Raw genomic sequence first — 17,098 nt, 5'->3', positions numbered from 1 at the left:
GAGACCTGCTTGGGGTAAAAATAAATTTAATAGAAAAATCACAGATTCAAATATGAACTAGTAAGGGAAAGCAAGCATATACAAGTTACCCAGAAAATAAATATAATGACGAAACCTCAGGCTTTATATTTCCATATTAGATAAAATCTTTTTTCTAATACAAACTACCTATCGCCTTTGAACAATTTCCCAGTGGACCCCCAACCATAGGGGGATCCAGCAAGGCTAAAAGTTTCAGTGCACACATTTGGGCTCGGGCTGGAGCCCAGGCTTGGAAATCTGACCAGGCCATGGGGATCTCAAAGCCCAGGCTCCAGCCCAAGCCCAAATGTCTACATTGGAATTTTTAGCCCTATAGCCCAAGTCCGATGAGCCCTTATCAATTAACGCAGGCTGGGACACTCAGTGGCATGGGTTTTTTATTGCAGCGTAGACATACTCAAACATGCCTCATTCCAAGCCCTGGCCTATGACCCTTCCTAGGATAATCACTACTTGTTGCATAGACTCTAATCAAACATTCTTTCATGTTTAGAATCTCATTTTGGGGTTATAAATGTGATGTTTAAAATGAGTAAAACTAAAAAAGTAATCTAAATATTAAAATGTAAATGCCTTATGTGTGTGAATTTCATACATTCTCATCTTCCATGCCTCACGGGCTGGCAATATTGACCAGAGTATAGGTTATTGAAATGGGACTCAGGAGACCTGTGTGCTTATCCTGGCTCTTCCATTTATTTGCTGTTTTATAACACATTGTGATCTGTGGATGACAAGCACTGTGATAATTATTATAAATTATTGGAAGGACAGTTGAGAAGGAAAAATCTTCCTTGTCCTGCTGATTTCACAATGGATCAGTTACCCAAGTTGATTAGCCAAATACATAGGTGCTGAGGTTTTCTTTTCCCCTGGGGTGCTCCATCCCCAGTCTGCCCTGAGGCCCCACCCCCCACTCCACCCCCTCTCCTGACACCTAAGAACCCTGTGAGGTATGTGGTAAGAGGTTCAGTTATTGGCAGGTTAACAAAAAACAGTTTTCCATAGGAGGAAAAAAGACTTTCTGCATATTCTGTGTAAAGCAATGTTCTTTAAAAAAGTCTTATAAACTGAGGATTATTTATATTTCTTGGGTGCTATCATGATAGTTGACTGAACCAGGTAACACAGTCCAAACTGGAATGATAGTAGAATGCAAACATAGGACCCAGGGGCTAGCCCTACACAAAGATCACATAGCAGTCAGAGGAGACAAGGTCTCCTCATCTCCTTACATGGTTGCATTTGTGTGTTCCCATTGTGGCTTGGGTGCAAGGGGAAGAGAGCAGGGGCTGCACACCCAGCACTCCCTCCATGGGAAAGTGAACTGGTCGGGATGGAACCAAGACTATAGCCTCCTTATACACTGGACAGTGAAGCTGGCCATGTACAAGGAGGGAAGCACCTTTAAAAGGGAAGTAGTAACTTACTTCAGAGCACAGGAATAATTGTCTGTAAGTATGAATCACAATTCCATCCCAGTGCTCCTCCTTGGGTGTTGCTCCTACATGACATCTCATACTGAAGCCTGAGCCTAAAAGCTCAAGCAAGCTCCAGATGAGAAAGGATCCTGAGGTATGATTTAAAAAGCAGTGCAGAGAGGGCTTGTTTGTTTATTTTTGTCTCATTTCTTGTTCCTTTCAGCTCATGGGAGGATTTTGATTAAAATACTTCTCTGAAGAAGGATGTTTTGAGGAGGGATCTGAATGAAGAGAGAAGGCTGTTTGGTGCATCATGATGCGCTTATTAAGTCATCATGATGTTAACTCATTCACAAAAGTCCAAATGAACTAAGGCTGAGCTATTTGAATTCTTTTTTAAAATACATTTGATTTCACAACATTTTGAATACACAGTATGTAGTAACTCATGTGTGCCTATAAACCAATTTATATCATATACGGAATGGCCTTGTTTGCACTCATGTTTAAGGAAACAGAATGTGCAGAGGCGGATGTGGAGTTTAGTCCTGATCACAATGATGATGTGTGATACTTTAAGACGACAAATGGTATTTAACTGGCTTTGTGTTGATGAGTAGGAAAATGTGCTTTACAAATATATGCATGTGTAGACACTTGTTTCTTGTTTACTCTAATAACATTGCCTGTGTTGTGCTTATCATGGATCTCTGATGTACTTGGTTGCTTGGTATCGATGATGACCTAATAGAAAAGGATGTCAGTCACTAATCTCACAATGACTGTGTGGGCAGTAAGCCCTTTATGACATCTCGATGAGGACCATCAGTGCACTTTACATAAATGCAGATATGATTATTCAGGGCCCAATTCTCCCCACCTGTATTCCGACAAAGTAGCACCTTATTCTGCAAATAGTTTGAAAGGCTATACAAGGAAGGAGCCATCTTTCCATCCCTTTCCCTTGCCTGGCATGCATAAGGGTCAGCCTGCAAGTGGGGAGCTCAAGATCATCAGAATAATAGAATCATAGACTTTGTGGTCAGAAGGGACCATTATGATCACCTAGTGTGACTTCCTGCACAATGCAGGCCACAGAATCTCACTCACCCACTCCTGTTACAACCCCCTAACCTATGTCTGAACTACTGAAGTCCTCAAATCATGGTTTAAAGACTTCAAGGTGCAGAGAATCCTCCAGCAAGTGACCCGTGCCTCACACTGCAGAGAAAGGTGAAAACCCCCAGGGCCTCTGCCAATGTGCCCTGGAGGAAAATTCCTTCCTGACCCCAAATATGGTGATCAGCTAAACCCTGAGCATGTGGGCAAGACTCACCAGCCAGACAACCAGAAAAGAATTCACTGTAGTAACTCAGATCCCACCCCATCTAACATCCCATTATAGGCCATTGGGCATATTTACTGCTCATAGTCAAAGATCAATTAATTCCCAAAATTAGGCTATCCCATCATACCATCCCCTCCATAAACTTATCAAGCTTAGATCTGCTACTTGGATGCTCTGCACTGAGAGCAACTTTCCCGAAGGAGAGTGGTAGTGGCTGAGATTAGGCAGAGCAATGGTTTCATCCTTTCTGAGAGTGAATCCTCATGCTGAGAAAAAGCTGCATGGCTCAAAGCGGTATAGCAGATTGTGCTCCCTCCTATAAACCAGGGCAATGAGGGAGCTCCAGGATGCTCATTCTGCCTCCAAATTACAAGTGTTCCCCTCGGGGTGGTGCAGATCTGCAGTGCCACTTCCTGTGTATTTGGTCAGTTGAACTATATTTTTCAAACAAATTATACAGCAGACACATTTAAAATTATTCACTGAACTTTAGAAATACTATTTAGTAGACCTCCCTACTTGTAGAGCACTTTGTAATAGAGATATCAAGGTTGATATTAAGAAACCTTTCTACAAGCCTGTAGGACCCTCAATAAATCACAATTAACTCAAGTGATTAACACAAAACAAATTAACTAGATTTTAAAAAGTCACAATTAATCATGGTTTTAATTGCACTGTTAAACAATAATATAATACCAAGTTAAATTTGTTATAAATATTTCTGGATGTTTTTCTACATTTTCAAATATTGTTTCAAATAATGTTCTATTTGGAATGTTCCCCTTTAAAGCTTGCAGTAGTTGTACCTAATATGATATCTGAGTCACTGCTGAACTGTCTTTCCCTACTGGGAAACATGGCAAGGGAAGGAAGGAGCGAGAAGTAGAGTGGAAAGCAGTGCTTCCAAGGCTTCACACTACCCTTCTTGGCCTAATGACAGTACAGCCCTGAAGGAGACTCTCCTAATGATCTCACTCCATTATTGAAGAGGTGAATACAAACCTAATACTAGGTCAGACAGACATAATTTTATTTATTCACTTCAGATGCAGAACAGATATTCACCTATCATCCACAGTGACCGTTAAGAAGGCAGGTTTCCAAGACAGCCACAGAGGGACTGGCCCCGTTATACAGCTAATGACAGAACTCAGAGAGCCCCCATTTTGGGCACCACAAATGGCAACCACACGCCTGAATCATGGAGGGTCAGAGATTCAAATCTAGACTAGGTAGTGATGAAGAGTTGTTAGCATCTGATACTACTAGCCAATCTTGAATTAGTTCAACATAAGCTTTCCTATTAAAAATAACAAAATACCATATTCTTCGTTAACTGACAAACACATTGACAGTCTCATCAGGGAGACCAAGGAATGAACGGGCATTAAGTCAGTGGAAGTCTTTCCAAGGACTTCAGCAATTGATTGATCAGGCTTTAACACTGACTTCTCCTCTAAAGATGGTCCCTGGATGAGAAATGAGGCACTTTGGTGGTTCTATGATTGGAATGTCCTACTGTGTCTGAACAGCTTCTCCGTGCCAAACCACCAGGTTGTGAGGAGGATTTCCCCCTGCCCCATCAACCCTTTTTTGATATCCTGCATAGAGCCTATTTAGTCTTGATTTGTGTGGAGCAGGAATATTTGTCCCTAAGGATTTAAAGTGATTTAATCTCATGTGCTGCAGTAAGGATTTACAAAGGAAGGTTTATTTATTAAGGTGGGGTTTAAAGCATTTTAGCCACAAGTAATGCCTAAAATCCTTACAGAGCTTAATCACGAATTTTAGCCTTTTCTTCAAAAAGAATGGAAATGCAAATTAAAAAAACCTTTGTTAATGTACTGTTCATTGTAAACTTTTTGAGGCAGGAACCATATGTCTGTGTTTGTCCAGCACAAAGCACAATGGGGCCTTCATGCTGAGTGTAGTCACTTTTGGCACTACCCAATGGAAGCCTTATTATGTTTTTTTTCCTCCAGAACTGCAAAACATTGACTACTGACAACCTTCCTCCTTCCTACAACCACATCCCCTCCAAAAAATAGTGATTTCTGTTCCATCCCCCACAAAAAAGTAACCCCCCCCAAAAAAAACCACCCTGATTCTGGTCCACAATGCCCCAGTCAATGGGAATGAAAATCACAGTTCAGGTGTTCATAGAGAAATGAATATGGTAGCCATGTATTCACCTGTTCATGTCTGGATTTTTAAACAGAATATTGTTTTGTTCTGTTTTTCATAAACCCAGCGGAGAAGCGTTATCTTTCGTCCGAAACATTATCTTCTTCCCTCCTTTTCTGTCACTCTTAAAACATCACCATCCTCTCCATCACTCAGACCCACAACTTAGGGTTTTATTTTTGATTCCTCCCTCTCCATAGTCCCAGAGATCCAGGTCATTTCCAAACCTGCCACTTCTTCCTTCTGAACATCTCCAAGATACATCCTTTTGTCTCCATCCCCACAGGCAGATCTCTCATTTGAAGCATTGTTATAATCCTCCTTGATTGCTGTAATGTCCTGCTCTCTGGCCTCACAAACACACACATTTCCTCACTTCAGTCCATACAAAATGCTGTTGCTAACCTCATGTTCCTTGCCCACAGGTCTGATCATGTAATTCCCCCCCACCCCCCGAATCCATTCATTGGCTTCCTGTTCAATAGAGTATCAAAATGTAGGCTTCTTGTCACCAAATACAAAGCTCTGCATAATGCTTCCCTTCTCAAATAACCTCCATTCCTTCTTCCTTGCAGCCTTCTATGCACGTCACAGTCTCCCCAGGTTCATCCGCAAGTAGGGTGACCAGATGTCCCTACTTATATATATAGGGACAGTCCCGATATTTGGAGCTTTTTTTATATGGGCTCCTCTTACTCCTCACCCGCATCCCAATTTTTCACACTTGCTATCTGGTCACCCTATCAGCAAAGCCCTTACTTTGTATACATTTAAGTCTCTCTTAAAAACTCACTACTGCTGTCTGCAAGTTGACTTGTATATACACTATCTGTTGTATTTCCTGTTCCCCTGACCTCTGCCTACTTGTTAGTCTTTAGATTGTGAGCTCCTTAAAGCAGGGACTATCCTTCTTAACTCTTTGGAAAGCACATTCTATAAATAAATAATAAATAATAATAATTAATAATAGCAGTGGCCATTGGAAAGATCCACTGGTAAACTGTGCTGTTGACCTTGACAGTCAACATGGTGTGACATGCACCTAAGCCCCCCTTTTCCCCACAACCCTAGTGTTGTCTTACAATAGTGCTGCCACCCTGCTCTTCAGGATACCTCTCCCCACTCAAACTAGCCTTTCCCTGCACATAGAATCAGATTCAACTGGGCATTGCTGCAAGTTCTGAGCCTACAAGTGGTACACCTCCAACACCATCACCATCATATGCAGGTGGCTACTGACTACCAGCTGGTGGCCATACTACTTCTCACCATTTTTGTAGAACAGGGGAACACCAGGTTGTGTCAGAGTTGGAGAGGGACAAAAGAGAACAAGGTGGAGAGATAGAACTATGAGTACATTTAATAGAGAGATGTAATAAGTGTGTCAAAGGGAGAGTGAGAGCTAAGGAGGGAAAGGAAAAGGAAGGTGAGAAGAGAATGAACAATTGCATCCCACCAGCACCAACATCTCCTCCAGACCCAGATACCTTTTTTCCCCTCCCTTTTGTTGCACTGCTTCTGCAAGTTACCATGTACAGGAAAGGATTTGGACCTTTATCATTTCTTTCTTTTTGGAAGATAGCACCTTTTTTTCTAAAGAGCTGCTGAAAATGAATTACCCCTCTTTTTTCATGATGGGAACCCATAGAAGTACAAAAATTGGAAATAACTTATGTTTACTTTGACTTACACACTTACTTTGACACATCTCTTGTCAGATGTGTGTAGCACAGTGAATCAGGGCCCTAAAATACAACAGGAAGTGTTTATTATAAAATGTTGTTTACTTCTTAATGAGGTGTTCTTATATATATAACCCTCCATTAATTATGCTCTCTCTCTCTCATTGTTTGCAAGATTTTATAAGGAACATTTTGCTAAAGAATCAGTCAACTGGAAATGCAATTTAGTAGTTAATCCTCAATCTGCCAGGGTGCACAGACATCCGTTTATTTCTGAAGATATCCTGATGCAGATTAACAAAAGCCTTATATGACCAGAACATGCTATTTATATTACAAAAATATAACATTGAATCATTATTGAGGAAAAAATTCATGTTCTGAGTTTCTACTTATTCCTAAGAAACACTGCACTATTTCAGATGGGTTATTTAGAGTAAGCATGAGATACCCTTTAAAATGTGTTTCTCTACATAGGTTTATAGTACCATAGATATTTCTTCTGTAAAGCATGGAAAGTTCATAAAGGTTAAGATGATAAATGGCTCAGTGAATTGCCAGCCTTTCAACTCAAGGATTTGTGCTGAAGTCCAAGATGAGGTCCAATAAAAAAAAATCACAACTTCATACAAGATTAGCAAGAACAGGCCTAAGGTAAACATAAAAAATATATCTTCCCCCTCCAATATTCATTTCAAATGTTCCCAATTCTCTTTGTCTTTCTTAAGGGGTTTCTTCTCCCTTCCATGTGTATGAATAAAGTCCTTAGTTTCATATTTTCCACATATAAAACAGATTATAATGCCTTATTTAAAAGTGATATTTACTTTTCTTAGGTAAAGGCCAGATTTTCACAGTTAGGCATGTACTTTCATTTGGACATGCGTAATTTATGTCCCAATAGCCACTGTATATATGCCTTCAAAACACCTAAGTGGCTATGTACATATGGAAATATCAAATTTGCGCATACAAACATTGGCTATTTACTCATATATATAATTTACTTATTTTGATATAAAAAGGTTCCTATTTCAAGTTCTATTCACCTTTGCCATCTCTTTGAAAATACACATCACAGAACAGAAACAATTCCAACAGAAACCCCTATAAAACCTCAGGTAAGTGTGATAATCACTTATGTTTTTGTAAGGTTGGTTAATTTCTATTATGCTTCTCCTATCACTGCCTTATTTGATTTGATCTTGAGAAATTGACAAGTCTGTTTATTTATTTGGTACATTTTTAAAAGATAGTCAAGGGTGCCCAGATACTCTCTTCTTATGCTTTCTAAAAAAACAAACAAAGAAATAAATGATCACTGATACATGATGATCCATCTTCTATTTTTACCACACTCCCAAGTTATAGGCTCTAGCGACAAATGGTTTACAACCTACCAACACCACCTCTGTTTTCTTTGTTTACTTTCTCCACCAGTTAGAACACGCTTGTGTCCTTGAGCAGAAATCTTTAAAAATGGCCCCAAATGATGTTTTTTTCCTGTATTATTTATATTTCTATATTTTCAGAATTGGTCAAAAGCATGGTAGGCTTTATATAGCTAGCTAATCACTCTCCCCTCAAAGGAAAAGATTTTTCTTACTGATTTATTATCTTACTGCTTACTATAGTGTTCTGAAAAGTCAACAATATTATTTTCTCATTTTCAAAGAAGACAGAGCTTCCAGCTTCTGGCTAACTGTATTTTGATTTGAACAATAAATCTGAGGCAAGTTATTTTTGGACATCATTGGTGAAATCCTGGGCCTACTGACAAGGCTCCTATTCACTTCAGTGGAGTCAGAAGTTCACCTAAATGAGTAATTAAGTTTAGAGGGTTTTAAAATTGGTGTAACTTACACCGTCTGACACCACCAATGTACGTGTTACCCCCAATTTAGACACACACACCCGGACTTACTTAAACTCCATTATATTTAGTTTGTTACTTGTGTCATGATACAGCAAAAAATGGAATCTCATGCTGAACATTAAGCATGTAATTAATCCCATTGACTTCAAAATCTGTTCCATTAACTTTAAAATTGTGTGTGTGATTCTAAATGTGTCTAAGGACTGATCCACTTATAGCATGGAAGCATACACTTAACTTTATGTCTCATTGATTTATAGTTAAGAATATAATAAACAACAATAATAAACAACAATTAATAATATTTATCTCTTATATAGTCATATTCAAAGAATTTTATAAAGGAGGTCGGTATCATTATCCCCATTTTACATATGAGGAACTTGAAGTACTGAGAGGGGAAAGTGGCCCAATTGCACCCAGCAGGTCAGTGGCAGAACTAGGAATATAATCCAGATTTCCTGAGTTCCAGTGCTTTGCTGGAACAGGTTCTTAGTTACATTTAGATTCACATGCACAACTTGTAATTTATTGCTCCAGTTCACACCTTATATCACATCTGAATTTGTCGCGGTGAATCTGACATGCTGTAACTCATGTGCCAAGGGGCCAGAACAAAGAAGCACAGTAAGAAAAACAAGTTACAGAGTGTTGTTGGAAGTATCTTATCTTACAACTTCTTGTGCATTCTTCTGGGTTTTCAGCATATAAATTACAAGAACTTAGACTCTTATATCCCGCCTCCCCTCAGCAAGTGGATGTAATTAGATCTAAGGAAATATAAATAAGTATAAGGGAGCAATTTTATACTACTTTACAAATCACTTCTGAATTTGAGCCCATGAGCACAAATCCTGTTCCCTGGAAAGTCACTGGGAGGTTTCCTATTAATTTCTTTGGGGATAAGACTGGACCTGTTTGAATATCTTTCTTTATTAACATCACATATTGTTCACAGTCCATATTTCACAGGTTTCAGAGTAGCAGCCGTGTTAGTCTGTATTCACAAAAAGGAGGACTTGTGGCACCTTAGAGACTAACAAATTTGAGCATAAGCTTTCGTGAGCTACAGCTCACTTCAGATGCATATTTGCAACTTTCACTCAAAGAATGCAAGTTCTGCACTTTAGTGGAGAAATTCTCTCATCTCCAGAGGAAAAACAAGACATATGCATTGCTTAAGTCCCATTTAAGACCTACTTTGTTAGCAAAAGTGGAATTTAAGTAGATGATAGGCACTAGGCTGGCCTTCTGTCCAGACTGAATGTGCCAAATCATTTCCCTGACCTAGAAACTGAGAACTTTCTACAATGAGTGAAAGAAAGAAAGGAAGATTTAAGTATAAGTTAAACAAAAAGCTTGAGGAAAATGCTTTGTCCAGTGTAATGTATTATGATTACATATTTTCATCCATCTATAGTGTATCTTAATGTTATTTCCATGTTCCCATTTATGAAAACATCTCTAGCTAAAAGAAATTATACTATATTGTCCAAATTCTCCTCTGTTATACCTGTGATATCCCACTGACTTCAATGGATATAGCACCAGTGTGAGGAGAGAACTGGGTCCATGGTATCCATTGCAGATTTTCAGTCACCCAGTGGATAAGGATGTCCAGTTCTCATTAGAAATTAATGGGAACTGAGCAATCAGTTCCCACTATCTGTGTTCAAAGGAACTGGTAATGTAATAAATGTCCATAAAATATGCTGCACTGTCTAGTCTACCTGACATGAAAATTGAATGACCTTAAATAATGCCCAGGTGAACAATTTTATATATTTATTTTCAAATCGCAACTCCACACTCCTTCATCGTCCATCCTGCTAGGAATGGCTACTCAGGCACTCGCTACTGCCACTCTCACTTTTGACCATGGACTTTTGGTCTGTCTGGAGCAGCTGTTGTGTAAGAATTCTGGGGGCATCTCCAGAGACCTATGATCACTCTCTATTTTGTGAGACAGTGGTTCTTACTACAGGGAGAGAGCAGAGAAATTCAGATTGCAGTAGACTCTAGTTAATGTGTTAAATAATGTTTACTAAAGGAATAATTGGACAGTTAAATACAAACTCTTATTGCTTTAATACAGAGCACAATACACTGTCTATCGCCATAATACCTGTGCACATAGGTAGAGATATGACATGGTAGCAATATGAAACAAAAGCAAAGAAATAAAGCCCAAGGAGTGCATATATAGTACTCTAGTTGATGTGCTACATGTCCTCCTCTGTGACCAATCTGCAGAAGATATGAGTTTGTTACAGCCCTATCTTTAGCTTAAGCTGTATCAGCTCTGGAGGCCACCAGCCCTTGTTTGCTGGACATGGAGGCATAAGAGGGGGCTTGTCTAACATTTAATTGCTGTGGGACTCACACACTTGGGATGAGCTTTCTATGCCCAGAAGTATGTGAATTCCTACCTTTATCCACTCCATTGAGAACCCTCTTCTATCCACTGAATGCAAGTCTGAGAATTGTGTGGAAGAATATCTCTGTATGTCTTAACTGCTGGGATGGAGTATAAGCAGAAAAGGGACCAAAGTAACACAGATCCCTCTACACCAGAATCAACAGCTAAAAATGAATCCAGAAACAAGCTGGAAGGTTGTGGAGCCTGTGGCTCACAGATGTAATATGAACCATATAAGAAACATCACCTAATAAGAACAATAAAAAGGGTAGATTTGTTTATACTCTACTATACTGGAAATTCTGTTTGTTGCTGTGTAAAAATCAAAGATCACACTTTTCTTTTTTTATTAACACTTCTTCCCTCTCAGAGTTTGAGAGATTAAGGCTCTCTGAAAGACTTTCCGGCATCACTTTACATTTCCACCAATGTAATTTGGAGTACACTAAAACAATTTAGCTTGAAAGTTATGGACAAGTAATGTAGTTGCTAAAGTGGAAGTTACTAAAAGGGCTTATCTGGTTTCTCAAATCCCTTATACACTTGCCAACAGGAGACTACAGTCTTTCCATGGGCTATCTATAATCTTTTAAGATATGAAGTTACTGATAATGGGATCCTGGTGGGACTTTCACCTCCCTATTAATGTTTCAAATCCAACTCATGTCAGGCTGTTTGGTGGTCTAAGTTTGATAAATAGAGGCTGTTCCTATTCGTCTGGTAACCCCATCACAAACTATCACCATAATTGACGCAAACGACAACCCTTGCCAGAAGCCTCAGCAGAAGGGCCAAGAAAGAATGGGCATGAAGAGCTAAACAACACTTGAATTCAGGCATGCTGTGTCACTGTCCCCGAACTCTAGAATACTTGTTGGATGGGGAAGCTCACACTTACTCTCTCTGTGCTGTACCAACTCTGGACAGTCAGAACCCTAAATTCACAATAATCTAAACAATTATAATACTAAAAAGCTACATTTTTAACAAAAAAAAATCAATTCAATTTTCCTGTAGCCATTTACAACATGAAATTTCTTACACTGCAGTTTTCTATGTTAGTAAGATTCATCCTGTGCCTTGTCATGGGGCCATAGCTGGATATCCTGCTCCTGCTGAGTAGCACCTTACTCCATGAATGGTCCCATTGACTTCAGTAGGACCTTTAATTAATAAAGTGCTCATTGGTATTGGTGAGAGTATCAGAATCTAATACATAATCAGAACAGCTCTGTGAATATTGCAAAACCAAAGTTCAGCAATATTTACTCAGTTTCTGAATGACTGTTCAGTTCCACAATAGTCACACCCATTTTTACTTGCTACATACTCACATTTCATGTGTTTTGGTTTATATTAATGTTTGAGAAACATGTTCATATGAATATCCATATTCACATGTGAACAAGAGTATTTCTGTACCAACGCATGATGAATATTTGTTGTTCATTATTTGCTACTAAGCATTTGTTATTTTCCTGCTTTAACCATCCAGATACAGAGCAGAAATATTACCATGTAATGAGGCGAGCAATCTGACACCACAAATAAAAAAAAAGTGACTAGTCAAAGTCCAGCATTTCACAAACGACCAATACTCTGAGATTTGTTCACATGAACAATTTCTACAACAACTAAGAATAGTGAAAATTCAAAAGCTGCTCATGAACAATATGCAAACAGAATAGGGTCTAAATTAGTGAGCAAACTTATTCACAGACAATAGCTGCAGTAATTCGATATACATTGGCTTGTAGTTGCATGTGCAAGGAGTTTAATTAAATGTTTGTGCTCATCACTATGGTGTCTCTCTGGAACAAATATGTAATTATTGTAGGAACATCAAATATGTCATCATTTGTTAATCCATTTAACTTTTTAGAGCTACAGTCAGTTAATTTTGGTGACCATAGCATTTCTATTTGGCATCAAGTATAGGCATTTTTAAAAATTTACAAAAACAAATATTTTAATGCACAAATTTGATATGAAATATGAACACTGAGCCTGATTCTTGTCTCACTTTCCAGTAGTGAAAGTAACTCTACTTAAGTCAATGGCATTCCACTCCTGTGAAACAGGTGTACATGAGAGGACAAGCTGAATATGAAATACAGATATGAATGTCATGAAACTGTATACAAGCATATCTTAACACATTAGTGTGTAGGGTAATAAGAATGTGCTTTGTAGAAGTGCAGAAAAAAAATCTAAACTAATAGATGTTGTGAAACTGTAGTGGTAAAGTAGTCCAGTGTTGTAACATAACAATTGTTTTGAGACAATGAATGAACTCCTGGTCCCACTGAAGTCAATGGGAGTGGAATTTCATCCAATAACTTTAACTTACTTTATTATTCTAAAAGTCTCTCTTAAACCTTTCAAATGCCCACAAAGTGCAACAAGTGAAATTTCAATTCACACAAGTTGTTTTATGCAGCTATTTGCATTCATAGTAAGAAATACCCTCCTGAGAATTTTTTAAGCTATATTTTCTGTGTACTTAATTATTTTGGGCCAGATCCTGCAAATACTTACTTATTTAACTTTACATTTCCACTGAAGTCATGTGCTTTACATTCAGAACTTATTTAAATTCTTAGCTGAACTGAGATATAATCTCCAAGTGGTTCAGAACAACAGCTACATAAAGCAATGACAGACAAAAAAAAGTCCCATGAGTTATTAATGTCACTAGAGTGTCATACAAATACTTAGACACATCTTATTATGAATAACTGGTACTCAGGACTATGTCTCCACATACTTTCAAGACTAATGTTTTAATATGAACATTGTCTCCACAATAGAAGTAAAGAACTTTCTTAAATTTTATTTAGAATTAAAGTTACTCTTTTATGCTGACAGAGTTTAATGAAGTGATTAGTACCTTTATTTTTCAAATACTAATGTAATAAAATATCAAAGTTAAGATGACTCTGTTATTTACTCTCTAGAATATGAGATCAGAGAGGGGAAGGGACTATTGAATATCAACTGGTTATTAGCAAAACACAGCACTTTTTGATGGGTCTTCAGATGTAATTTTAAATCATGAATTCACATCTCAAAGAGTTTTATTTATTCTTTTAAAAGTTCATTAGGAAATTCATCTCCAAGAATATGGATTCAGAAAATCCACCAGCAAGAGCAAAGGAATGGGGAAAAGGGAGTTAAAACAAATTTTCTGGTTTTATTTTACTTGACGAAAGATAACATAGTCTGGAACCCTGTGTGTATGTAAACTGTGCACATTTTCCAGTAAAGAAGAAGAAAGACACACATGGAAGGATATAAACAGAGACATGGTCACCTCAAAAGAAGGCTTCAACATTTATTCAGGGTGTTTCTTAATTTTAAATGCTGTAAAGGTTCATTTTCATTGCTTTATTCATGGTAATAGTAAAACATTCCTTAAGAAATCAAAGAGACATTACACATCCTTACAAATAAACAAAATGCTTTTCCTCGTGGGCTTATGGTGCTTCACATCACTATTACACCTTTGCTCTATTTCTAGTTATTTTACTTTCCATCTGGGATTGTGTGAAGCTCAGTCTTACAACAAAGATTTTTTGTTTGTTTGTTTTCCTACACAGAGAAAACCAATGGCTTTTCTGCCTAGAAAGAAAAACCCAACCATTGGAACTGCTCAGTCTGATTTCTATTTAAAATCATGATAGCCTGCTTTCAATACGGCAGTACATGGGGGGTGGGGGTTAAAAAGAGAAAGTACATGTGAAACGGGAGCCCATCTGTTTTTCAATATTATTAAAAATATAAAGGGGAAGGGATGCTACCTGCATTAATACACGAAAGAAAGGAGCCCTTATGTGACTGTGGGAATATTCTATCAGGCCCATGAATGGCAATATACTTTGCAATGCCATGATACTTTGTCACCTAACCTGTTAAATGAGCAGTCCACAGTTTTCACAAGAATGCCTGGTTCAGCATAATGCTTTGCAATGCAGCAATACTGAACCCCCCGCCCCTTATATCCTCTCTATACACACACTCCCTCTTTTCCCTCTATTACTAAGATATTTGTTTTCTATTTCCATTTATGTATGCAACAGACACACACAGCAAGCATAGGTCTTCTGTACTGTACACGTCAGTATCTATGTGTGAGGAATACACCGGTTATCATGCCAGTGTAAACATTTGCCTAACATGAGTGACTATATGGATAACATACACCCTGATACTACATCCCACTGCTGACTGCCTCGGCTTCAAATACCACCAATAACAGAAATACAGATCTGTCCTGGCTTCCTCAAGCCAGCGAGATTTGCATACGAAAGTGGATCTCTGTCCTTGGTCCTGATTCCTTGCACTGGTTTTGTTACCTTGGTACTGAAGAAATGTAAATACAGGGTCTTGGAGACATACAAGCCCAAGCACAGCCATGATGTGACTGCTTAGGAGGAAGCAAGGATGAATACAGTGACAATCTGCCCACAAAACACAGCTATATTATAACTCCATGCACTGTAGCAAACCTTAAACCAAAGAGAAAAGGCTTCCTGAACGTGGCATCAAATTCCACAGAAAATCAGGCATGTACCACCCTTCACTTAGCCTCCCCATTCCTCTCGATGCAAGAATTGTAAAGCCAATAAAACACAGCAAGATCCTAGCAGCAAAGGAGATCGATGGAGTCAATGCTACTCTCTAAACCTTCAGCATGCACACAATAGCCCTGTGCATTTGAAAACAGTATCTTCGCCCCCCCCACACACACACACACAAACACACACACAACCCTCAGCAAACAAGCAGAAAAGCGCATCTTACCACTGGATGAGGGAGAGAAGCATAAGTGCCCACACCATCATTTTGAGCGAAAATGCAGGATTCGAGCTTCCCCGGCTTGTTGGATTTGGAGGACACATCTCTCTTTTTCTCCCCCCCCTTTCCTCTTGGTTGCAGATGGATCCGTCCCTTTCCTTCTTTATTTTTATTTTGTTGGTGGTTTCCACCCCACCCCCCCTACGAGGTCCCGTCAGTGGGATGATACATTGCACCCAGCTGCAGGAATTAATATTCAGAGGGGGCAGAAATTAGACCTGCCCAAGCCTTTTGCAGCTACAATATAAAAAAGTCAGTTTAGACAGCTTCCAAATCTAGAGAAATAATATAACTGGGAGGAAAAGGATGGGAGAGAGGGAGAACATACACAACACAAGCAGGCAAGGTAAGGAGAAGCACACTCACACACAAGCACATACTCACACAGACACCGGTACACAGACAACACAATCCATCAGCACAGGAGAAAGGGAAAGGAGGGGGGGCAAAAGGGGGGGGGGAGAATAAAGCAATGGAGCTTCTGCCTGAATGCAGATTAACTCTGAGGTCAAAGTGGAAATGATGCACACTGCTGCAGCACAGATTAACACATGCGTGGTGTCAGCCGAGGTGCTTTTTAACCTTTGATTACACATATGCAGGCAGCCCGGGTTTTCATTCTGGAGGCAAGAAAGATCTGGCAAGTACAGAAAGGAAGGTTGAAAGAAAAAGCTTCCCCTATGATGCAGAGCATCCTCACTGCTTTTAACAGCCTAGAAATCATTACTGGAAAGGGTAAAAAATAGAAAGGATGGATGGTGGGGGGAGTGAAAGAAGGGAGGGATGGTTGTTGCTAAGTAACTCAGGAAATGGGGAAGGCAGCATGGGTAGAGTTGCTATGAATGAGGTGGTTTAGTGTGTGATAGGATTAGGGAGAATTTGCAAGGATCTGATCTCCCCTCCCCCTAATAAAATCAGACTAGACAGATGCAGGAAATGCCCTAAAAAAAGGCTAAATGGATAGGGTGAAGAACAATGAGTCTGTGTAAAAGCTGGACCTTGCTAGATCCTCCCAATTTGTGTCCCCAACCTCCCAAATTCCACTGGCCAAAGAGACAATAAGTCTAGATACTTTTTTGCCACACACACAAATTGAGACCACAACATATCCCAGTGCAAGAATGCCATAAAAATCCCAATCTAGCACCTGGATTCTGCCAGATCCTACCAAGTTTTGGTTCCAGATTCCACTGCCTAAATAGAGAACAAGTCTTGATGCCCTTATTGGATACACAACAAGAACAAAAATCAAAGGATAATTCCATT

At 39.0% G+C, this 17,098-nt stretch overlaps 1 protein-coding gene across 3 annotated transcripts in view; it reads right to left on the bottom strand.

Moving 5' to 3' along the window:
* GABRG2 (gamma-aminobutyric acid type A receptor subunit gamma2) overlaps positions 1–16,537 on the bottom strand; it is a 98,849-nt gene extending 82,312 nt beyond the window's left edge. For 2 of the 3 annotated variants that reach the window (XM_048861508.2, XM_048861510.2), the window contains exon 1: positions 15,779–16,537. In XM_048861508.2, the coding sequence (XP_048717465.1) occupies positions 15,779–15,876 (98 nt within the window). In that variant the 5' untranslated portion in view covers positions 15,877–16,537. The remainder of the gene's footprint in view (positions 1–15,778) is intronic. The other variant, XM_048861509.2, reaches the window with a different exon arrangement.
* Between the last annotated feature and the right edge of the window lie 561 nt (positions 16,538–17,098).

This window comes from Caretta caretta, chromosome 8 (assembly GCF_965140235.1).
Source record: "Caretta caretta isolate rCarCar2 chromosome 8, rCarCar1.hap1, whole genome shotgun sequence".
Taxonomy (NCBI): domain Eukaryota; kingdom Metazoa; phylum Chordata; order Testudines; family Cheloniidae; genus Caretta; species Caretta caretta.
The sequence above is the reverse complement of the archived record's forward strand: the minus strand, read 5'-3'. Positions and strand labels throughout refer to the sequence as shown.